Source organism: Conger conger, chromosome 14, assembly GCF_963514075.1.
Source record: "Conger conger chromosome 14, fConCon1.1, whole genome shotgun sequence".
Classification (NCBI taxonomy): Eukaryota; Metazoa; Chordata; class Actinopteri; order Anguilliformes; family Congridae; genus Conger; species Conger conger.
Window position 1 is genome coordinate 14,588,076 of NC_083773.1, and position 24,653 is coordinate 14,612,728.

Sequence of the window (24,653 nt, forward strand, 5' to 3'; positions counted from 1 at the left end):
GGTGCCCGTCTGTGGAGCATGAACCTCCTCATGCTGTCAATTCAACGGGCAAAGCCCCCTCCCCGGCTAACCTCTCCGCCCCACCCGGTGGCACAAGTGACCAATCGTGCTCTTCGATCAGTCGATTGGTAGGATAAATTAAGAAAGTGACCACTGCTGAAGGAATTTCCAAATTGACTTTCGCAAGAATCATCATTTCCGACACTCTAAGACCAGCATGTTAAATAAGGGAGTCATTATCACACACGTGTGGAATGTAGCTGGCCCATGCTGCTCTAAAGTGTGGGGCAAGTCGGAGTTGTGGGAAAATGAAAGATAACGAGACACACTTTTGAACACTAACAGTCGAGAGGAACATGTGCAGTTTTATTCCAATATTACCATTCAAAAAAAAAAAAAAAAGGTGTGTACCATGTGATGATCTAAATTCCAATGACAGTGGATTTTTGGAAGCTTTGATTTTATTAATAAAATTAAATGTATGATACAACGCAAACAATAGTATTGTTTCAGACAGAAAAACTACTGAGAATTCACTGTTCTGCCTCAAATATAATGTATATATATATATATATATATATATATATATATATATATATATATATGTATATATATATATATATATATATATATATGTATATATATATATATATATATATATATATTATTTGCAGCATGGCTTAATTTTCTTTCAAGGTAGTTATATTTGAATAAATTAATTGGATTATAATCTTTAATATGATCATTCTGGTGACCTTATGCTTTCCCTGATGGGTGATTTCTTTATAGACAGCTTTAGGAGTTAGATACACTGAAAAAATATCTAGTACCTATAACTGGTACAAATAATTGCAGAGCTGCTTTCTATGCTTTGTGACACACACACGCACATGCACACACACACACACACACACACACACACACACACACACGCACGCACACACACACACACTCACACACACACACACACACACACACACACACACACACTGGGTCAAAGTGAAATACTGTATTAATGGTTCAGCAGCATCCTCTACTGGCTGCAGTGGAAGCTTGCATTCTAATTGTTATCACTTTAGAATTTCAGCACTTCAGGCTACTCCTACTGTATGTGAAACTGGATCCTTGGGCACTGACCAAGTTAAATACTTTATGTGATTTGAATAGTTTCCTTATTGAGCTGGATATTGGCATGATTAGATATAGCCTCTGTTGTTATGGTGACAAGATGTAATGACAGCATGTTACAACACACTGTGTATGGGTAAGACATGAGCAGTCAAATCATACTGGTATACACTCAGACCACAATTTACAGTAAAAAGATGATGGAGTCACAGTAATCAAAATAATGTTCAATAAAGTTAAACAAATGTTATTTTCTTAGTTCAGTAGATAAAGTATAATACTGTACTATTCTGTTACTCTAGATTGCTATAATGATGGCCATTAATGAGAATCAAACTCGCTCAGCCATTTGAAGACATGTCACTGACATGCCAAATGTTGCATTTTTTTCCTTGTTTGATCTGATCTTCATTCTGTCTTTATTCCTGTTAACTAATCTTATCTCCTGTTCCCTTCAGGCTGCGCGCATTGTGACGGTGTCAGGCAGGACTGCAGGAGCAGGAGGGAGGGGGAGGGATGCTCAGGGTGGGGATGAGGAAAATGTCACGTCTTTGACGTTTTTCTCTCACGTATTTCTCTCATGTCTTTCTCCCGTGTCTTTCTCTCGTGATACACTGGCTTTCACAATGTGCTTTTAGAGGGAAAAACATTTTCTCAAAGCATCAGACCCATTAGCCAGGCTTATCCCAACAGCTATTAATAATTAATGCCCCCATCCCACGTTACCTGTATGAAAAATGTTTTTCAAAAGATGGGATAGTATGTCAAGCAAACATCAAACCAAGAGGCTCCACCCTCAACTTGTGCACACTTTTCCAGGGCTTTATTTTCGCAAAGCACTTCATTAGGTGCACTCTGTAGTTACTAGAAGGGAGAAAGAGAGCTTAGTGTTCATTCATCTTTGCTTATAGGGCTTTGTGAACCAGACAAAAACTATATATATATATATATATATATATATGGTGGGGATAAGGAAAATCAGCTGAACTTATGAATTTCTTAATATAGTAAATAAAATCGATTTTCTTTTTCATTGTGATTTTTATTAAACTTTTTTCAAAAACATAAACCAAATATAAAATGATACTTACCCAAAATGAAAATTACATAGAGAGAAAATGAAAATGACACAAATCCCCAAAATGTTCATAAACATTAGAAAAAAATGGCTTTTAAAGAAAGACACATAGTCACACATTCTACTTAAATACAGACCGCATGGTTCAACTCAAGCTCCTCCCTGACTCCCAGAGGGTGTAGGGTCAATGAACAATCCCAAGATGGATGTCCACTGCCTCCCTGGAGGGTTCTCAGTCATAAATCTTCAGAGACCTTGGGCTGAGCTGCACAGTCATGCCCAAGCAGGAGAGTGTGAGGTGGGAGGAGGAGAGTGTAAACGGGGGGCATGTGTGCCTGCTCTGGTCCTTCCCGTCTGTGAAGAAGGAGGCACGCCTTTTCTCATGCCTTTTCATCCTCATCGAGGGCTGTGGTGCCAAGGCCAGTCAGCTGACTATGAAACAGGAGAGCTGAGGACACAGGGCCTGAATAAGCAGACATGTAGCTACACTGCTCCATCTTATTGAAGGAATCAATCTTCAATCTTCTTTCAGCATGAATGTTATTGCATGTGCTGATCTGACTGTTCACCATTATTTTATTTTTGATGTCTTTTATATGCATACTGGTTTCTGTGTGACATGAGCCATTTTGGGGGCTCTCCTCTGACAGACTGTGCCCTGAAGAGGCACGTTCATGCGCAGTGGAGGCAGACTGAATCCAGGAATCCACAGTCCCTCGGGATGGCTGCTCTTTCTGTCACATAATCAGAGCTGACCATTTCGCCCATTTCGCCAGTGCGAGAGTGCTCTCACAACCAAGTGCGGAATGCGAAACAGCTTTGCGTGGTCTCTCATTGGGTCTAAATGCATTGGCTTGAGCCAGAATTGCACCGGTCTCATGCGTAGCAATCCCAACGGAATTAGTGGAGAGCTTTGTCCCTTAAGGTGGTGCTGCTTACTGCGCTAGTTTCTACTAAGCGAGTAAGCGATTTATGCACCTTGTCTGTGCACCCGGACTGTCTCTCCTTTTCAGGATCTGACAGAGTTGTGCTGAGACCGAACCCTGCGTTTACCCCGAAGGTTATCGCCACGTCCTTTGGCTCACAGGTATTGGACCTGGTGGCTTTTAAGCCCCCTCCCGATGACGATGAGGAGGATGCTATGCTTCATAAACCTTGCCCAGTGCGTGCTCTGTTGATATACGTACGACGTTCGCAGCCTATTCCACAATCAGATCCAGAGATTTTCCCATTGGCTTACTGACGCAATCAACTGGGCGTATGAGTGTATGGGCTTGCCCCCTCTGTCGGGGGTTCGTGCCCACTCTACTCGAGGCATGGCAGCTTCTCGGGCACTTTTTAAAGGGGTCAGTGTGCAGGACAGTTGTACAGTGTATGTTTCTATCTGCTAGATGCATCGACACCGTCGGTTGCATATGCAGTCCTGAGCTCAGCGTCCAATCGGACGTAGCTGCTGCTCAAACACATTGTGTGCGACGCCTCTCTGCGGTGGCTAGAAGCGTGCATGTTTATATTGACCATCTCCTGGCTTGGGTATTCGGTAGCTGGTTTACATGAACCGAGCACTGGGGATGGTTGTGGCTCCTCGGTTTATACAGTCCCCCATTTTTTCATGCATGAAAAAGGGCTGGCTATTGAGAGGAGCCCCCTCTTGATTGGCTATCACTGTTGTTCTGCATCAGGGGGCTGATGTTGACAACAGGGCGTGGGCTATAGGGTTCCCATAGAGCTTAAATTGAAGCTAATAAGGAAATAGAACTTCTGGGCACAGCGCTACCCATTGTTCTATGAGTTATTAGCCAGCTTTAAGCTTCACAGGCCCTGTCTCTTTCCTTTGCTGAAAATTTGTCTCGAAGAATGAACGACGGCCTGCGATGCCACAACAACGGGCACCACTGTACCCGGAGGTTTTCTGTGCTATAGCTCAGAGCTCAGTTCTATTCTGTACCAGTTGAACAGGCTAGAATAAGGTTACTATGACCTGGGAAATAAGGAACTCTGGGGTGGCCACCCCAAATTAGTTGGTTCAGGTTAAACTGAAAAATGATAGTATAATGACAGTGTGCAAAAGAAACTGGTGTGATTGCATATTGAATCTTGGCAGTGGTGGTGGTTTGGATGAAAATTGGGATGCATTTATTCACTTACAGTTTGCTAAAATAGTTGGAGATGTAGATAATGGTGAAATAAGCAAAACAAGAGAAATGGCATTCAAGCTGAAGGAAAGGAGATTGGATAAGATGAAGATGGACAGGCTCTTTGACTGAAACAGGATAGGTCTTGGGTTCAATGAAGAGGAGGTTGACATTTTAATTTTGTCTTTTGAGAAATCTATTTACTAATACTGGCGCTCTTACTGGAGTGAGTTCACTGATAGGTGACATGGAATCTCCAAAAGCTCAGTGGCTCAAGGTCTTGGTCTAATATCTAATATGAAAGAAAGCACATTTCACAGCATAGCAAAAGCCTACACCCTGAACATCCAAAAACAAGCACATATGCATCCATACATCTCTCTCTCTCTCTCTCTCTCTCTCTCTATATATATATATATATATATATATATATATATATATATATATATATATATATATATCGATTCAATAATGCTTTATTGGCATGAATGTGTATTAACAATATTGACAATTAAATATGAACAATAAAACAATTAGCAATGATACATAAGACATATTACACTGGAATAAAATATAGATATTAAATAAATAAATAACCAACTCTCTCATGTGCTCTAACCTCACTGAAGCAGGTCAAATCCAGCATCCACTGGTCTGTGCTAATCAGACTGCCAAGACACTAATTGCTGTGTAACAGGATCCTCTTCCAGCCACAGGCAAAGAGATGGGAACACCTGGCAGATGGCAACATTACAATTTAGAACAATTACTCCATGTTTTAACATGGCCATTAAAGAATAAAGTCCTCAGAACAAGAACGTCAGGTACTGGTGGAACAGTCAGGGTGGTGATGTACGCACACGGGTAAATAAGGGAAATTAGAGGCTAAAATAGACCCTGTCCTCCCACCTTCCCCCATGTAAAACAGCTTTATAAGTGGATTAGTGATGCACTACAGACCATCCTGTGCTGCCCATTTCCCCCATATGGCCCATCCAGCTGTTTCTGTGGCAACGGTAACCTGGATTGCAGAAACTGCCTGTCTCTCCAATCTGCCAGCGCTGGCACACAAGCCCCAGCACCGTGTTTAACAGGGTCACTCAGCACAGACTATTCATCCTGCAGCCCGCCTGCACGCCGTTCACAAGTCCTTCTATTCCCCTCTACTTTTCCTTTTTTCTCTCTTTAATCATTTTCCTTTCATCTTTAGCACAATGTGCCTGCCTGCCTGCCTGCCTTTCAGATGCTACCCTTTAAAAAAAAGATGTGGTTGTGTTTTGATCAGGGAAGAGGTGGCTGTACCATGAATCCTTAATCATAGCACGTGTTCCTCTGGCCCTTTTCACCCACGACCTCATTTTGTTTATTCATTATTGGAGGCAGTGAATGAGGGCTCCTCGCCCTCTCCTGTTCTTTCATTAGCCTGGGCGGTTCGGGGATGAATAGCCAAGCCTTGTCTAGCTGCCTTTAACTCTTGCTTGACTGCTGCCTTCCACTCTTGCTTGAAAGTGTCATTTAAAAAAGCCTAAAGTATTTAAATCAGTATTTAATCAGTATTTAATCAGTTTAGTTGGATTGATTAAACCCACATGAAGTCAACAGCCCTATCACTGGTGATCTGTAATCCCCATGGTGCCCTGAAAATAAGCCTTCAATCACTTACCGCTGAGAGTCAGTATTACATTTAAACACCTATTGTCCAGAAAATAATATCAAAATTAAGTGAGAAATTTAACAAGATTTTAACATAACTTTGAAATAGAATTTGTAACCCACAACTAGACACTCCTGCTTTAGGTCACATGAAGCCCCAGAGAAACACAGGTTGGATTTCATTCCAGGTCATTGGTGCATCACTGCATCAAGGACCAAAGGTTTGGAAGAATCAACCCCTGACCCCTAAAAATGTGCCCTTTGAAGCCTTGACCGTTTGGTGTGGTTGACCAGTCTGAAAAAGTCAATACCGTTATCTCTCATGGATAAGAAATATCCCCAGAAAACAAAATCATGAAGTGATACTTGTGCCCTTTCAGCACCTATTTATGGATTTTAATTGAATGCACAGTTCATTAGCATGTTAAGCTGCATGACAACACAATAGGTGTCTGCTGTGCTACCCGTTGCTGCTGTGTCCCCAGACAGAGATGCCATAATTAACATGCCGGAAGGTCATTATTGACTCATTATTATAAGCATTATAATGCATTAAAACCAGACAGGTCAGAGATTCAGTCGCACAAATCAAAGATCCAACAGAACGACACCTTATTGCCATGCAAGTTGCCTGTGCGTTTCTGTCTCATACCACTTCCATAACAATCTCACCCTGCATTAAGAGGACTATCATAAACATTCATTCAGAGTTGATACATATACAACACAGTACATATTTAACAGATGTTTTGAGGGTATGTCAACCTTATTTTGGTTGCTATTTTATCTGTATGTACATTATTTTGCCAATGGATGCTCAACTGATGGAGTAGCAGGACCCTTATGGGGCGTTTCCTAGGATATGTAGACCGCTATGCATAACTCCATGTGGAATTAGACTGCCCAGGCTATTGAAAAGTTGGAATTCATACAAAAAAAGACTAACTTGGTCACATTACAGAAATGGTTCTTGTTGGGAGGCTGGGGATTATTATGTAACATGTTAGATCGACCCAACATGATTTGTAAAGAACATGAGTTTCTAGTCTGCACTAAAGGTGTAATTAAATTAAATAAACATAAAAAGATATTTATAAGCGGAAAAGGGAGCCAAATATTGCCAGTGCTTACGAGTACAAAATATAAATATAATAACAAATCATATGATATAAAATCTGTTTTGAAAGTCATTTGCATTTCTTTATTGGAAAACAAAATGTACAAGCCAGCACTATGCTGGATAGACATGCACTATCTGCAACACTTGTTCAATCATTTAGCATCGTTAAAAATACAGTGAAATAAAACATTTACAAACAATGAAAAATTTCATACTGTACGTTCCAGAGTTGTATACATTTAAACAAATAAGTGCAAACATCAGAAACATATTTTTAGAAGTGCAAACCTCTCTTCTAGTGTCAAATTCAGTATTTATTTCCTTGCACTGTTTATAGTTTAATAACAAATAACTTTTCATGACAAATGGTAGCAAACAGTAGCAAAAACACCCACAAAATGAGAAAATACATAGTTCTGCCAGTTCATATTAATGCTCTTCAAAAGAATGTTCATCTTAAAATATTGCTGTCAATGGATTTGATATGTAATTACATGTTATAATACATGTTCCAGTTTTAGTATGATAGTTTGTATCAATAAAATAAAATTACAGACACCTCCTTATTTTTTGAATGATGAGAATTTGAACTTCAAAATAATAATAATAATAATAATAATAATAATAATAAGAATAATAATAAGAATAATAATAATAATAATGAATATTTTTGTTATAGTTATTACCAGTATAATAATGAATAAAAAACATGAAAAATGTCCTACAAGTAATATATGTTACATTTTAATAACTGCTTGATTACATCAACAAATAACGAGAGATCCATATTGTTTCCATCAAATATTCTCTTGCCCATATGTCTTTTCTAAGAGCAGATGGTGTATAATGGCAGAGGCAATAGAAAAATAACAGATGTAATTTTTGCATGTAAACCTCATAGTACCCTTCTGGTGGAATGTTACCATTGCTGCTTCAGTGAGAAGAACTCGCCTCTAGTAACACTGTATGGCAATCTGTTGCAACTTGCACCCTGTATAGAAGAATAATGTTGCAAGCAGAATAAGACTTGACTGGCACCTTGAAGCCATGAGGCATTCTATTGATAGTGATGCTTGAGGAAGGCTAACTGAACTCCTCTGGGATCTGCCCGGGAATGCGGACACCCTGGTCCAGAGTGTTTCTGGGGCTGGACTGGACGCAGCTGGAGCGTGTCTCTGCTGTGCAGCTGGTCCGCTGCAGGAACTGGAGGAAGTTCTCCTGGATGGAGCCCTCGTGGCTGGAGTTCCCCAGCTCCAGGGGCCGCGTGGAGTAGCACCTCCTCAGCTTGCACAGCTCCTCACGGATTTGTCGGTTTAGGAGCCCGTAGAAGAAGGGGTTGACGGCGAAAGAGGAGTAGGCCAGCCAGGTGACCACCTCCTCCACATCTCCTGGGCTCTGGGGCGAATCCCCAAGTGAAAGGTGCAGGTGGAAGGTAAAGTACGGCAGCCAGCACAACAGGAACTGGCCTACGATGAGGACGAGGGTGAGGGCCGCTTTGCCTCCTCCAAAGATCCTCTCTGGGGACAGCCTCTGCGGCAGCGTCCGGGTGGTGATGATGGTGGTCTGGCTGTTGATGGAGTCGGAGCGGTGCTTGGGACTCGAGGCCCAGGTAGGCACAGGGACGTGCTGTCTGGCCGCCATCCGGGCCACCTTGTAGACATTGCAGTAAACCACGAATATCACGATGGAGGGAACCAGAAAGCACACCACACTGAAGAGGACGGCAAAGACCTTCCGCAGGCTGCTGTGGCTCCAGTGCAGGGAGCAGTGGGCGGCGCTGATGGAGCTCTGGTTCCCGTACGGGGGCCAGCCGAACAGGGTGACCAGCGCCAGCAGGATGGACTTGACCCATATGAAGATCATCACAGCGATGGCCAGGTTGAGCGTCATCTTCACCTCGTACCTCATGGGGTGCACGATGTAGTAGTACCTCTCCACGCTGATGGCGATGATGGTGAAGATGGAGGCGCAGATGAGGAAGACTGTGAGGAAGATGTAGACCTGGCACTCCAGCACTGTGAAGACCACGGCGCTGAAGAAGGGAGAGCCCGTTACGATGGCCAGGGGCATCAGGAGCACGGCACAGAGCAGGTCCACCACACACAGGTGGCACACAAACGCAAACTTCCTCAAGTGCGGGGCCTTTACGATGGCCACCATCACTGCCGTGTTGGCCAGGAGGGCCACCGCATTCAGGCCCACCATGAAGAACATCCCCACCAGGTCCTTGAGCTGGGAGGCTGTGAAAACCCCCAGCGGCAGGGTAGGAGTCGTGGGTTTGGGCCCCAGCAGGCCAGATGTGATGTTGTGCAAAGTACGGTTGCTCACAAGGTTCAACATGGGACCTGACCCACCCATTGCTCACAGGGAACTCTCCAGTGGTAGCATGCTGGACTCTTTCTGTCTTTCAATGTAAATAATCACATTCCAGAGCTTTATATTATGTATTCCTGCAAATAAATAATAACAAGCATTATTTTAGGGGTATGAGAAAACGACTCACAATCTAGCATATAAGACTTGTTTTGCTCATGTTGGGTGGCTGGTTTCAATAAATGACTTTGGCTATTTTCACTGAAAATGTTTTGTTTTTGTTTTTTTTCATTACTACTTGAAGTTATTCACATTATTGGGCTATTGGGACTGGACTTTTCCTAATTTCAAAGTGAGATCCTTGGCTTTCAGTCAGCTACAACTAAAAAGTCTCATATCTGTTGGCATCACAAAAGTTTCATATGAATGCCTAAACATGTCTGCACCCCAGTTTCTGTAACTGCATCTCTGAGCTCCCTGTAGTATTTATTGGATTCTTATCAAATAATTAGGTCAGACATCTTTTAAATCCCTTTCAGTCAATACACTTAACTCTTTGACAACAAGGAAAGAAAATTGATGTTATTTACAAACCACAAGAATAACAAAACCTTTATGACTATTTCTGAGAGGTATATAATAACTACTTGTGCACAGAACAAATTGGCTGTTTTATGAATTGTGCTAAGGATGTGTTCGGGAAGAGGAAACCCCATTTCCGCCCACCGCTGTGTTGCTGGTGAAAAACAAGCATGCCCATAAATCACCTCAGAAGACCTCCGCCCCATGTGAACTGGAGATAAGACAGGAAAACAATAAATATAGTTCTGCAAAACCCACTTCATTCTCACACGTGCCGACCCCAGCCAGTAAAATAGCAGTTTACCAGAATAACCCAGTAGTCCCCTAGTTTTTAGGAGATGTACTTTAAATTCTTAAAAATGCTATGTACTATGAAAAGCCCTGCAGACTACATTGATCAGAATAAATGGAATTGAACTATTTAGGGAAATGGTTTGCTATCTGGTGCATCTTTTAATTTTTTTATTTTAATGAAGTAAAATGATTTAAACCCCCACCCTCAAAATGGACTTTCCAGCTAAATGCAGATCCAAATCTGAATCTTTTAGAATGAAAATCTATTGCACAAACTAATGCAGAGACAGTGTATAGTTATGTAAGGTTGTCCTCATTTTCAGGGCACTATGCTTCCCATCATGCACAGAAAAGTGCCTCATTTAAAAAAAACACATTTGGAAAAGAATTCACAATAATCCCCAGAGATTATCCCATAACACTGTCTGCCTGTGACACGGCCTGGAACTGCAGTCAGTAATTAATTTAATGTAGCTAATTTAATATGAATAAATTAAAGCAATCAATTTGCATGGTGCATTTGAAAAGCCATCTTTGTGGGCAGGCCTATTCATAGAACATTAGAACACATCATGACTAGAACAGGCCATTCAGCTCATCTAAACTGTCCATTTAAATACAGACGAGAGAGTATGCATCACTGCATGGAGTCTGGGTCTGCTCTGCTAAGTATGAATAAGTAAATAATGTCTTAGTTCTTTCAGTCTGTTACTAAAATGTGATTCATTAATGTAATTCCTGGACCCAATGTGTACCCACATGTCATACCCACCCCCTGCAGACAGTATTCAAAATTTTGTCTGACAAAACCACTGTGTAACAATCTCCTTGTTTTAAAAAATATATTACACAACATACATAAAATCCAAATGGGGCGGCATTGGATGGTGCAGTGGGTAGCACTGCCGCCTCACAGCAAGGAGGTCCTGGGTTTGAATCCCTGTCGGCCGGGGCCTCTCTGTGTGGAGTTTGCATGTTCTCCCTGTGTTTGCGTGGGTTTCCTCCCAGTCCAAAGACATGCAGGTTAGGCTGATTGGAGAGTCTAAATTGCCCATAGGTATGAGTGTGTGAGTGAATGGTGTGTGTGCCCTGCGATGGACTGGCGACCTGTCCAGGGTGTATTCCTGCCTTTTGCCCAATGTATGCTGGGATAGGCTCCAGCCCCCCTGCGACCCTGTTCAGGATAAGCGGGTTAGGATAATGAATGAATGAACATACAATCCAATGAGTGCAATAAAAAAAATGTAAGACTCCATACTGATATGGATGCAATAACTGTTTTTAAATACATGTACGGTTGAAATATATTTTATTGGACAGTTTAAGAAGTATCCCTGCCAGAAGCATGAAGACTACGGAAATGTCCTCTGTGATGTCTGCACGCAGGAGCGTCCTTATCTCCCACTGGGCTTATGCGTTTCCCTCCCTCGCATCCACTCCCACTCAAGGCCGAGTATCTACAGACGACAGGGAACCATCAACAAAAGCATCCGCACAGCCGCAGTGGCGGGTACCGTAGGCGCGTGTTGTATGTTCTGACCCAAAGTGCCAGTGAATTGCTCTGTTTTTATTGGCTGGAGTTCAGTGACCCTCTGTGATTGATCACACGATGGGGAACAAACACGGTTTGTGTGCCGGGGTCTCCTGTGGAGCTCCCTCCCATTCCCTGCCCCCACACCACAATCTCTCCATCCGCTCCACTATGACCGCATCCACCTCTACTCATCTCCCTTTCTCCATCCTTACAACACAATTGGAACATTTTTGTTCTTCAACGATCAAATTTCCCAAGCGTATCCTAAAGGTACAGTAATATTCTCTTAGGGTACAAAGGAGTATGTTTTTTCCAAGCAAATAAGTCACAAATTCATTATACATTGCTGGCTTGGGGTACAATTGTCCAGCAACAAGCATTTGTACCTTTTTAGGCACGTTTCATACTTTTATTTCTGAGAGTGTATTTACTTGTTGAGCATTTTTCAACTATGTCCCAATAAGTCCAGATCCCTCTCTTGTATGTCTTATTTTCAGTTATTCACCCACAAAGCACTTGTGTACTTGAAACATTAGACTAGAATCCACTGGCTGCACATACTACAAGATGCCTCAATTGAATTATGGCAAATTGTCTCAAACGGTGTGATGTGTTTTACCATAAGAATGATTACAATGCTTTCTAACACATAAATGTATGGACTAGTGATAAGAGGAGCTTTGGATTTGCTCAGTTGATTCAATTCTTTCTCAGTCTACACTTTTCACAGATATAAGAACATGACACATCATTTGCTGCCACACAACTGTTTAATCATGATCATGAACCTGCCAATCTCCACAGCCTGTTAAGCATTACTGTGGCATCTTAAAGCACAAACACACACAGGACTTTTAAATTACTCGGCAAGCAGAGATAGCGAACACCGCCAACTGCTTTTCTTCACCTCAATATCACCCTGCCTTTGTGCAGGTCCTCTTTCAAGTGAGCTCTGAGCAGATTTCAGAATTACTTTAGTTTGCTCCAGTCCCAAGGTTAACTGCTGTCAGACTTTAAAGAAATTCTGAACTGATGTTTTTATATTGAAATATAAGTGGAGGACACAGGTCTTGTGTGTCTGATGTCTGAATGGTTCAGTACTAGCTCGTGATTTTGGAAACTGCATCTCAAGGGCAGGTTTAGTACCCTCTAGTTCTCTCCTCATACAGTTCTAAAAATAAAGAAAATGGAAAAAGATTGACTACATTTGAGCTCTTGCTCAGGTTACCTTTGCGGTTGAAATCCAGGTTACTAAGAGAAGCGGGGCTACAGTTGGGCAGGTGGAGCTGATAGAATCTGACTCCTACTCACCTACAGCAGGGGACCAGCTGCAACATCTTTGGCGTTCAGCCACTTTCCTCTCCAGCGGAGGTCCAGTCAACAGAGGAGCAGCTTCATTCTTGGCCTCGGGAAAACCCAGTTGGGCAGTACCAGGGCTTCGGCGCTGTCACAGAATCTAGCAGACCTGGTTCTGGATGGGATGGGAGCGGCGTATCCGTGCCACCATTGGGACCTTGCAGGAACGTTCTGGACCGGCGGACGGGGTCTTCACAGGGCAGGACAGCCTCAGAGGGATGACGGCATCTTCGGCAGAGCGTGGCTCACAGCGACGCTAGTGATTCCCCGCCAGCAGAAGTGATGCTCCCTCGCCCGCCCTCTCTCCCCAGCCCTGTGTATGGCAGTGACTGTCACACATTGTGTGCCTTGACTTTTTTTCCCTCTCTTCTTTGGAATACACACACACGCTCCTCTGTCCCCTGAGAGACAGGCATCCCCAGGGTCCTACTGCACACAGGCCCTGCGGTGCGCATCAGAGTACTACCCGCACGTGGCCTCCGCCGCTTCTCTTTCTGTATGCACATTTGGGAATGCAGAAAATAAATTGCCGATATTTTGATGTGGTTACTGTTTTTGAAAATATTTAACTTGTATGAACGGTCAGTTTCAAATCAAAGTCGAAGTCCAAGCCAACCTTTCAGGCGGAAGTATTTTTGGATGATAATCGTGATTGAGTACTGAAGAATACCCATATTCGCAGACATATTGAGTGTACATGGCTTGGTTAAATGAAGGTGTATGATGAATCAGTGATGCATTGTGTACACTTGTGTCACTGCGGCTGTTGTTGGCCGTGCAAGGGCAAACAGCTTCGTGTGTAGGGAACAGATGCTGTACTTCCAGGCCCACACACAGGGATTAGACAAACTCATACGCGCACATGCACACACACGCACACACACACGCACACACACAGCTCACTCAACATGAAACAGTCTCAGTCTCATTCTCTCACTCTGCTGCAGAAGTTATTTTTTATTCATTGAATCTGCATCACGGATACAAGCAAAAAGCTCGAAACAGAAAACAGCAAACAGCAAACAGAATGCATGAGTAGTTTACTTCCATTAGGGCTCTATACTGACATCTCCTGGTAGAGTCGCAGTACTACTGCATTTTCAAAAAAAGGCCACAGTTAAACATCCACAGCAACAAATCTCTATTGAGCACAGTTATACATTTAGCTGCATCTGCACAGAATTCACACTGAACCGCAAAGTGAAATGTCAGATGCACATAAACCGCAGAACCTCAGGGTTCCCCTTACAGAACATAACAGAACTGTTCAACCAAGAACGCTCTTTACAAACATGCACATGCTTTCTCCCCCAGCACGTGCACTACACAGGCATTCTATGAACTCACACCACTGCAATAGCACCCACTCTGGTGCCAAAACAGTGGACAGCACTTCTTCAGTTTGTATATTGAGTATGAGACGGGCGAAAAAAGCAAGTAACACTAGTGCAAACGACATTATGGCTAGACAGCTTGTCTCATACAATATTAGACACCAGTGCAAAATGTAGTGTAAGCCTAACCAAATATATTTGAGCAGAGGCACCTTGTTACAATCAATAGTCTAAATTAGTCCTAAATTGTGTTATCATTAATAAATTAAATGTAAACATTTAAGCAGACACATTATTGTTTAATCTACTATTAGTCCACAGCACTTCAAAAAGGGAAATGTTCTCCTGTAAAATGTACCTGGCTACTGTAAAGAAAGGAATTTGGAAGAACACGATATCCAGGCATTGGTGCATGATCAGTACTATTCTGAACACAGTCTGTGATTGTTATAGCATGGGGATGTTTTGAGCGGATCTTCACAAGGTGGATAGTGTAAAACATAACAACGGTTACAACTGAAAGAACAGCAAGAGGCCATGCTGCAAGCAGTATCTGAGCAGGTATGAAAGACCTGGACTATTCAATGAGAAAGACTATTAAATGAGAATTGGACAGAAACACAAGTGGAGAATAATAAAGTATATACCAGTGCCTATAAACTGACAACGGGAGAGTGAATCTTCCTGAACACCCTATTGGGAGAAGCCACTAGCCAAGACTTAATTAACCAATCACAGAACACATCCAAATGCTTTGCTCAGTTTAAACCACTGGGTAGTGATAATACGGCATCTATCCTTGTGTAAGAGGTTCATAAACTCTCACCCTCCCATTACAATTAAGAACACACAAAGTTCTATGTTACACACATTCTACACACACCAAGCCAAAGTTTTAGGCAGAAGTACAGTAAAATGGCTGAGCAAGGTGAAGTCTGAAGGTATAGAAAACAGTTCGGAAACAACAAAATGCCACCAAAGTGCAAGAGAAGACCTGCAGAAGATAAAGTGCAGCTACAAGCAGTAAAGTGCAGAGGGGAAAAAAGATGAGGATAGCTCTTTGACGAGAGCCATCAGGGACCACTGAGAGGTCTGTAACTGCTTTGCCCTTGACGATCTGCAGCGGTTAGAACTTTAGCTCGAGCAGATACCGGATCCGGCACTGAGACTCTTTGTAGACGAGGTATTCGCTGTTGTGGAAGTAGCTCTCTTCATACTGGGACTGCTGAATAGCCGCCCCCTGTGGAACAGTTATTTCCTTACCATCCAGGGTAATGGTGATGTCCTTGGAGGGGTCTGAAATTCAACAAGAGGCATTTATGAAACCCTTTCAGAAATAACATTTTTCCATTATTTCAACAAAAAAAAAACCCATCAGGGTCGCTCAATATGTTTCTAGTGCTTTTCTTCACATAAAATAGGTTTTATGAGAAAAAAAGGTTTTACATGAATAGATGGAGGAGATAACCGAAGGCAATTAACATTCCGATGAATGGTTATGGTCTCCTGTCTATAGACAGTGATTAGTCCTTTAGGTGTGATTGTCCTAGCCATGAACAGCGATTGACTGTGGTGTGCTGACAAAAGGCAGTGATTGGCTGGACTTTCATTGATCAACCAACTTCTCTCTCCGGGACACGGAAACAAATGTGTCAGTACTTTTGAGACCACACCTGCGTTCAAACAGCAGTCTCACCTGGTTCCATTTTTCCACGAGCGACCACACTGTCGCAGCCCTTTGGCGCTTTCCGAAGGGAGGAGTCATCTTTTGTGATGGTGTGCTCCTTGCCAAGGGCGACTTCATTGAGAAACATCACTCCAGTGCGATTTGATGTACTCACTGGCAGGACAAAAAGAAAATAAGTGCTAACTTGTTTAAATCATCTGTTTTATGCAGTTTTAATATTGTATCTGGGACTGGAAGAATCAGCAGCAGAAAGAGTACGTGTTGCTCGCTGGCTATTTCTGCTCTGCAGGAATGGAAGAGCATGCTGAGGGCAGAAACTGTTGAACAGTATTTATCCTCCTCATTTCCTTCAGGTTGTTCTGTAGTGAAGTGGTGCTGTCTGTGTGACTCACCGTAGCCTGCAGACTTGCAGTTCTCAGAGGCGAAGTAGATGCCCTTGCCCACGCGGCCTCCAGAGTGGGGCATGATCCTCAGCCCGCTCTTCAAGATGGCCGCCACCACCGCCACGTTGGTGCCGTGCCACAGCAAGCGCCGGTTCCCCAGCTCCTCGTGCTCAGTGAAGCGCTCCGCCTAGAGAGTAACACACACACACATAAGCTCTCTCTCACACACACACACACACACACACACACACTCTCTCTCTCACACACAGACACATAAACTCTCACATATACACCATACACCACACACACACACACACACACACACACACTCTCTCTCTCTCACACACAGACACATAAACTCTCACATACACACACACACTCTCTCTCTCTCTCTCTCTCTCACACACACAGACACATAAACTCTCTCACACACATACATACACACACACTCTCTCTCTCACACAGACACATAAACTCTCACATACACACACACACACACTCTCTCTCTCACACAGACACATAAACTCTCACATACACACACACACACTCTCTCTCTCACACACACACAGAGACACAAACTCTCGCACACACACACACACACACACACACACACACACTCTCACACACAGACACATAAACTCTCACATACACACACACACACACACACTCTCTCTCTCACACACAAAGACACATAAACTCTCACACACAGACACAAACTCTCACATACACACACACACACTCTCACACACAGACACATAAACTCTCACACAAATACAAACTCTCTCACACACACACACACACATACTCTCGCACATATACAAACTCTCACACACATAAACTCTCTCACACACACACACACACACATACATATATACATACATTCTCTCACACATACACACACATAAACTCTCTCTCACACACACACACACACACAGGAATAGCAATACAACTTAACAAATTCCTGCATCTGGGCTGTTTGTCTTGTTTGGCTTGTCTAGTACTTACATAATACATTTTAAATGTATGAAAAGTATGAGACAACCGCTGAAAGCTCTTCTCACCTCTTTGTCTCTGTTTACTTCCCACACATCGATAATGGAAGGCCCGCCTTTATTTGCTGTTGCCTTCAGGTACTGGTTTATTACCTTTTATGAAAAGAAAAAAAAAACATGAAAAAACATAAATATTGCACCCCCCACAATAACACAACAATGTAGTTCAGAAGTGTATTTTGCAGTACCTTGAATTCTTCTCGGCCTTTCTCAAGTAAAGTGAGATCACACTTCAGGGACAGATAGTCCTGATCCAGTGGGTGAGGAACTTCCTCCACCATCTCCTCCTTAGCCTTCTCGCTCTCAGCTTTGAGGCTCTGGGCAAGTTCAATATCAGCCAATACCTGCCAGAGGAAATAAGTCATGGTTAGGCCCATCACCTACAGCCAGAATGCTAAGGTTTCATTTCCCAGACAGCAGCAAAGCAGCAACAACTCAGAATTTGATACTCTACAAATAAATAAAAATGTACTTTAATAAAAGAGCATATGAATCAACCCTCCAAATAGATAAATACAAATCAAAAGCCTGCCACTGAATCAATACCACAAACTGTGCGTTGATTTTGAGCAATTAAAACAAAAATCATTATATTACTTCTTAACAGAGCAGACTGTGTGCCTCACCATCAGCATCTCCTTCTTCTGCTCCACGATTCTGGCATCATTGATGACCGGGGGGCGGTTGCGGCCAAAGTTGTGGGGGATGGTAGTGAAGAACTTGGAGGAGAGCTCTTCCAGGGGCTTCCTGTTGTTCCTGGCCTTCATGGCCTCCTCAATCTCCTCCAGGACCTCGAAGCCCTTGGCAATCTGCAGTTTACTCAGCTTTCCCAGGGGCATCTTCTTAACATCTACAAGATCACCATCGCAATAAATAAATAAATAAATGACACACAGGACCAACACCAGGTCAGTCAGGTCCACTTTTATGCTGTAAGAAAAAATCTATTTACATGTTCCTGCTCAGCAAGATATACTAAGGAAAGATATACAGTCGTGTGCAAAGATTTTGGCACCCCTGGTCAAAAAGCCTTTTACACTGAATATCTGAAAGTGAACCTGACCTCTAAATGGTACAACCTTAAACATGACCCAATTCTTCATATTTTAAAGCAAGATTACTTTTTATTTACTTTTATTTTAATAATTTTTAAAAAAGGAAAAAGGCCCTGTGCTGTCAGTTAGTACTTTGTAACTCCTCCTCGAGCAACTATAAATCACCTGGGTCTGGGCCTTAGTACTCATCATCCTAAAAAGTAACAAAGAATAAAACTTTTTTATCATTTATTACTTTTCCTTTTTTTTTGTAAAAAGAAAATGAAAATAAAATAAAATCTTGCAGAAAGGTCTCATGTTTAACTCTGTACCATTTAGAGTTCAGGTTTGCTTTCAATCACATACAGATTCATTGTAACAGACATTTAAACCAGGGATGCCCAACTTTTTTGAACTCCACTGTATGTGAGCTGAAAAAATGAGACTAGAGACATTGATAAAAGCTGAATTTTACACTCAGCGAATAGGACCAAATTGATAGTTTGCATGGTAGAACATTCATTATAATGTTACAATAATGCAATCCAATAATTCTAAAATAATCTGCTAAATTAATTAACTTATGCAATGGCTCTCACTCAAAGTCCTAGAGCTGAAGACAAATCCTGTAGGAGTATCAGGAGTACAGGGGAGTCATACTACACTCCAAAGAAGATTTGAAGAACTATAGTCTTAGCAACAAGAAAACTACAAGACCCATAAATAGAGCCCAGTTTAAATCAGAGATAGCATCCATTTTATGAAAGTTTCTTGCACTTGAAATTGTAATTACCTACCTGTTTTATCCTGTTCTAGCTGTTTAGATGTAACATCTATCGTTTAAATGTTACATCTAAACAGCTGGTAACATGGGTCACCATAATGTGAAATGGTCATCAGTTTTTATCATCTACCTTTTCTGACATATGTATGAGTACTTAGCTCTATACCAAGATGACAAGCTCTGCTGTATGGATAGGCTTTGTCAGACAAGCTTTGCTGGTTTCTCAAGATGAAGGAGTTAGCTGCCTCTTCTCATCAGACATTAATTTACTGAGCTCATGTATAAAGAGTTTGAAAGTGTGCCATAATCTGCTTTTGACAAATATTTATTCAAATAGTTTAGTCAAACAAGATAACTAACACTCACATTGAGTCAAAAATGCACACCGCTCAAATTATTTTTAAGTTATGGACCACTTATTTGTTTTATTCATTTTAAGCCATGTTTTAAATTTTTTTTTTTTTTTTTAAGATTCTTCTTCTTTAAATCTAATTTGTCAAATGTGCAATTTTGTTGTTACAGCCTGATTTGCATACACAGTAGGCAGTCCTATTCTGACAGACATATAGGTTACATTTCACGGGTTATCCCTCCGTTTACACACCTAGAGTAAGTCTGCAACCTATGACCCTATTACATTGATTTACACTAACAGAAGGAACTGTGGAGCAAGATAACATGCAACTGTCCCAAAGAAAATACTTTTGAGTTAAACTTTGTACCGGCATTGTGTTGCATTATAGAATTGGATTTTCTTTAAAGGTCATAGGCAGAACAGTTAGTTTACTGATTAGTTTAAAACCTTTGTTTATTGTTTCCTTTTTCAGCCAAGGTAAGGCCCAGGGAAACCTGTTTTATCTCGTAACACCACAGCACAATGGCAACCCGTTTACACAGAACTGCATGGCAAACCACACCCACAATGACAGCTGTTCCTGCTCCTACATCTGAAATGCTTTAACAAATTTACTAACCGCTGTCAAATACGGACACACGGGCCAATGAAACGTCACCCAAAACACACTTGCATTACCTGCCGCACCATGAATAAATGCAGTTTAAAGGCAGACACTCACCCAGGTTCATTCCCTCCATAGCCTCTTTGAACATGTCAGTGCTGAAGATGAGCTCGATAAGCCTCTTTGTCGATCTGTCCAGAGTGCAAGAGAGAACCTTCTTCTCCACCTCTCCATCAACCTTGTCCACCTACAGCAGTTGGTAAAAGTGAATGCTATAGCCTCACTAGCATATCTAATTTAAATTAAATGATAATAATATATTACCCAGAGCATACCCATGACCAGGGATAAGTGTGCACCGCGCAAATATATTGAACAATAAACAGCTTACCTAGCCAAACAAAACTAGCAAAGGTATCATCCTACATTTTATATTTAGATTATATTTTTAAGACACAGCCTTTTGGACATTAGCAAAGTGCACAAAGTCCAATCGGTGCTAGAGGTCTCATTTCTTATCTAACATCAATGGAATAGCACCTGGAGTTAGTGGGGGTAAATTTTCCACACTTGCGGACATGGAAAAGGGAGGTAAATGCTTGTGTAAATATCATGCAGGCAAAATGGAAGTTATATATGTTATATATGTGAGCTACACAGTTCCCCTCACCTTGACCTCTGCTTCCTCATCCCCATCGACCTCGATCAGGGTGTATTTGCCAGAATGAGAGACAAAGTTGGCCCTGTCGCTCCAGTTGTTCTTAGTCTTGTCCTTGAACTTTTTCTCAAAGTCACTCACTGCTTTATCGGAACTGGTGTAGGGAGAGGACATTTTAGACTGACCCACCTCTCCCTGAAAAAAATGCAGTGAGTGGAGAATTAGGTTTCTGAATTTATTCTGCAAAAAGTACATTTGACAATCTGTGTTTCGGGGCTTGGAAACAGGATGAAAAATGATTCGATTATTTCCATAAATGGCTTTAATAGCAGCACTTGTATTTCTTTTTTGAATCACAATTAAGAATAAAATCATTACAATGGAAAGTAATTTTTCCTTTTTTCAAGCCAGAAGTTATAACCATCCCACCGCTTCTTCACATCCGCATGCATTTAATTATTTGTGAGTGAGTCACCTACCACTCTGCCCCATCTTGTCCAGCAATAATACTTTTTTCCATTTTGTAAAACCTGAATGATGTAGAACTTGTTGTTGTTATGCCCAATATTGGTCTGGTTGAGCATACAGTCATAATCTTCCAGCACCTGTGGAAACATAAAACATCCTCTTTAATATCAATTCACTGTGCTGTCCCCAAGTCTTCAGACAATGACAAACACTACCTCATTGGTTATTCTTTATGTGCTTTTCCATGAACATTGACAGACCTTTAAACTGTGCTTCTGTCACACACAGCTTTATTTCAAAATGCATATTAGATATCGGACTCTGACTGGGATAATGCAAACCCCATCATGAAACATGGACCTTTTGAAACATTCAAAAACATTGCCATTCTATGGAAAATATCTACTATTTTCTGTGTAACATTTGCAAATTTGACTTTAGAACCATGTTCACTTTATACTGCTTTGGAAGTGGTGAACAGCTGAGAGTTGGTCAGTCCTGTCCTTTACAGAGAGTTGTATGCGACCATTCTAAAAATGTAACATACTTTATTTTGAGCCCAGTGAAAAGATGAACCACCTCTCGAATACCTCCACCTCCACTTCTGATGTTAAAATTTCACTTAGAATTGGCTTCAAATAAAACTCCATCCAGTCAAGCCAAATCTCACCTCTGCGCTAATTCCACAGTGCACATCTGCCTTCCTCTTGCCTTTGTCCTGTGGGGCTGCCGCCTTCAAGGCCTCTTTGACAGACCTGAATGCATCCTCTGGAGCCTCCGGCTCTTCCTTCTTGATTTTCTTCCCTGCAGCTTTACTGGCTGGAGCGGCCCTTTTCTTTGGTGCCATGGTCAACTGCTCTGTAGACATGACACACATTGCGAAGTGTTAATATGAATTCATACATTACACACAAATGCACTCCAACATATTCAAAAAACATTTGAATGTCTTGGAGAAAAAGTTGTGTAAAAGACCTGATCAGTGGAGCACTGGGCGTATACCTATGCCAATGATTATTTGTTTAATTGTCCATATGTATTGAGCACTGTGCATTATTGTTATACTTATCTTCCCCCTGTTTAATGCTTATAATTCAGTCAAAGTCCACAAAGCACTTATGGGTAAGGTTTGTGCCACGTAGCCACCAGTTGAGGAACCTAAAGTGTGCCATGCCCCAGAGACCACTTTATTGGGTACATCTTTCTAGAACAAATACTACGAAATTATTAAATGAACGTACATTTCTCAACAATTAAATTTGAGTGAAAAATGTTTAGGCTGATAATATAATTTATAATTAAAAAGTTTGTATTAAATTTGTTTGTCTGGTGGTCTCAGGGCGGCACGGATGGTGCAGTGGGTAGCACTGCCGCCTCACAGCAAGGAGGTCCTGGGTTCGAATCCCCGTCGGCCGGGGCCTCTCTGTGCGGAGTTTGCATGTTCTCCCCGTGTCTGCGTGGGTTTCCACCGGGTACTCCGGTTTCCTCCCACAGTCCAAAGACATGCATGTTAGGCTGATTGGAGAGTCTAAATTGCCCGTAGGTGTGAGTGAATGGTGTGTGTGCCCTGCGATGGACTGGCGACCTGTCCAGGGTGTATTCCTGCCTTTCGCCCAATGTATGCTGGGATAGGCTCCAGCCCCCCTGCGACCCTGATCAGGATAAGCGGGTTCAGATAATGGATGGATGGATGGATGGATGGTGGTCTCAGACTTTTGGACCCCAGTGGGTATATATACATGTGTGCTAAATAATAAAAATAAAATAAAAAAAAAATAAAAATAATAATAATAATAATTTCAAACCAAAGAACAAAAACGTAGACACAATCGATGTATTATAATAGCCCGAACAAATATTAAGTCATAATTAAGATTTATTCTGCAACTGCAAGGATACAATTTTGTAGGCTGTGCTTATTTAGCTAGGTATTTTTCCATATCATGGTGATAGTTGCAATCTTTGAATGCGTCTGTTTTCCCCGCAGAACATAAGTGAGAGCGTATACAGAGAACTGTGCACGGAACAATAACACTTCCTGGTTCGGAGCTGGTTCTGAGGCATCAGTAGACCTGCCCAGGCATGCCACATTGATGACGTTTTTTTATAGAGATGTTACAGTAAACTAGCAACTTGCATGTTAGCGACTGCTACAATACTAGTCATAATGAAACATTAACTATGTTAATACAGCAGAGAAGTATTACTAGCAGGTTGCCAAAAAAGCTCGTAAAGTACACGACAATACGTTGCCCCAGATAAAAATGTAGGCTACTGTAGCACTGAAGTCGCAACCTGAAACAAGGCTAACATGGCTAACTTAAGCGTCATAGGCTACAGAGCCAAATACTTTTTTGCGCAATAATGCCCCTTGAAGCTAAGCAACATGTACAGTATATCAATAACGTTATAGCATTTATGTTTGATATGCAATTTAGCTAAATCAACGAATGGAACAGATACGAAACCAAATATTCACTCTGCCGTTTAAAACAACGACATATGAACTAGTTAGCTAGTCAGATAGAAGTAGAAATGTTAGTTAAGTATTTTTGAAAAGATACTTACTTTTTAATAGGAGCTCACCAACGCAGTGCAAGCAGTCACAGTGAACTACAGTGGTGCCTTTCCCAGTTTTGTTTATGTGGGCGGTGCAAGATGTTTCCCGGAAAATGATCTAAGCGTTCGGCTTAGATCGATAGAAAATTCACGACCGATTTCAGAGATCCCCTCCCCACCTCTTCTCATTCCAAGCCTTCGTCATCCGCATTAATTACAGCACCATCACTGTTGTTGTTGGTGAAACTATTCAATTTGTACATTTTATTTTTACAAATATTGGTCAAATACTCTTAATGATAAAAAATTATAATGATTCAAATTATTATTCTTGATCCATAGGTTATATTGTGCAATTGTTTATGGTCAAATGGGACACTGCAACTTTTCTGTTTTAAGTTTTTATCAGTGTCCTGTATATTATTCTCATTTACTAGCATTGCATATTATTGTAATGTTCGTTCATTAAGTAAATTGAGGAAAGCCGTATTGACATTTTTCGTTAGCTGAGACAAACCAGCACTTTTCTTTTCAACTACTCG

General features: G+C 41.7%; 2 protein-coding genes across 2 annotated transcripts; both read right to left on the reverse strand.

Moving 5' to 3' along the window:
• Nucleotides 1–7,168: 7,168 nt before the first annotated feature.
• gpr61l (G protein-coupled receptor 61-like) lies at nt 7,169–13,454 on the reverse strand. Its single transcript, XM_061220612.1, has 2 exons — nt 13,149–13,454; nt 7,169–9,564 (listed from the first exon to the last, which is right to left on the reverse strand). Exon 2 carries the CDS (start codon nt 9,470–9,472, stop codon nt 8,198–8,200), a length of 1,275 nt encoding a protein of 424 aa, XP_061076596.1. The 5' UTR covers nt 9,473–9,564; nt 13,149–13,454; the 3' UTR covers nt 7,169–8,197.
• A 667-nt stretch (nt 13,455–14,121) lies between these two features.
• Nucleotides 14,122–24,614, reverse strand: parp3 (poly (ADP-ribose) polymerase family, member 3). The gene is made up of 11 exons (XM_061219698.1): nt 24,121–24,614; nt 22,223–22,410; nt 21,564–21,689; nt 21,097–21,279; nt 20,544–20,673; nt 18,276–18,499; nt 17,838–17,993; nt 17,659–17,742; nt 16,607–16,784; nt 16,224–16,367; nt 14,122–15,823 (listed from the first exon to the last, which is right to left on the reverse strand). Exons 2-11 carry the CDS (start codon nt 22,397–22,399, stop codon nt 15,654–15,656), a joined length of 1,572 nt encoding a protein of 523 aa, XP_061075682.1. The 5' UTR covers nt 22,400–22,410; nt 24,121–24,614; the 3' UTR covers nt 14,122–15,653.
• Nucleotides 24,615–24,653: the final 39 nt, after the last annotated feature.

Bases quoted from the DNA above. Each gene is read 5' to 3' on its own strand.
- parp3 (XM_061219698.1), bottom strand. From the start codon at position 22,399: ATGGCACCAAAGAAAAGGGCCGCTCCAGCCAGTAAAGCTGCAGGGAAG. The intron at 20,674-21,096 runs GTGAGGGGAACT...CAACTGCTGTAG, and splicing joins ATGAGGAAGCAGAGGTCAAG to GTGGACAAGGTTGATGGAGA. The intron at 17,743-17,837 runs GTACTGCAAAAT...TTTTCATAAAAG, and splicing joins AAGGCCGAGAAGAATTCAAG to GTAATAAACCAGTACCTGAA.
- gpr61l (XM_061220612.1), bottom strand. From the start codon at position 9,472: ATGGGTGGGTCAGGTCCCATGTTGAACCTTGTGAGCAACCGTACTTTG.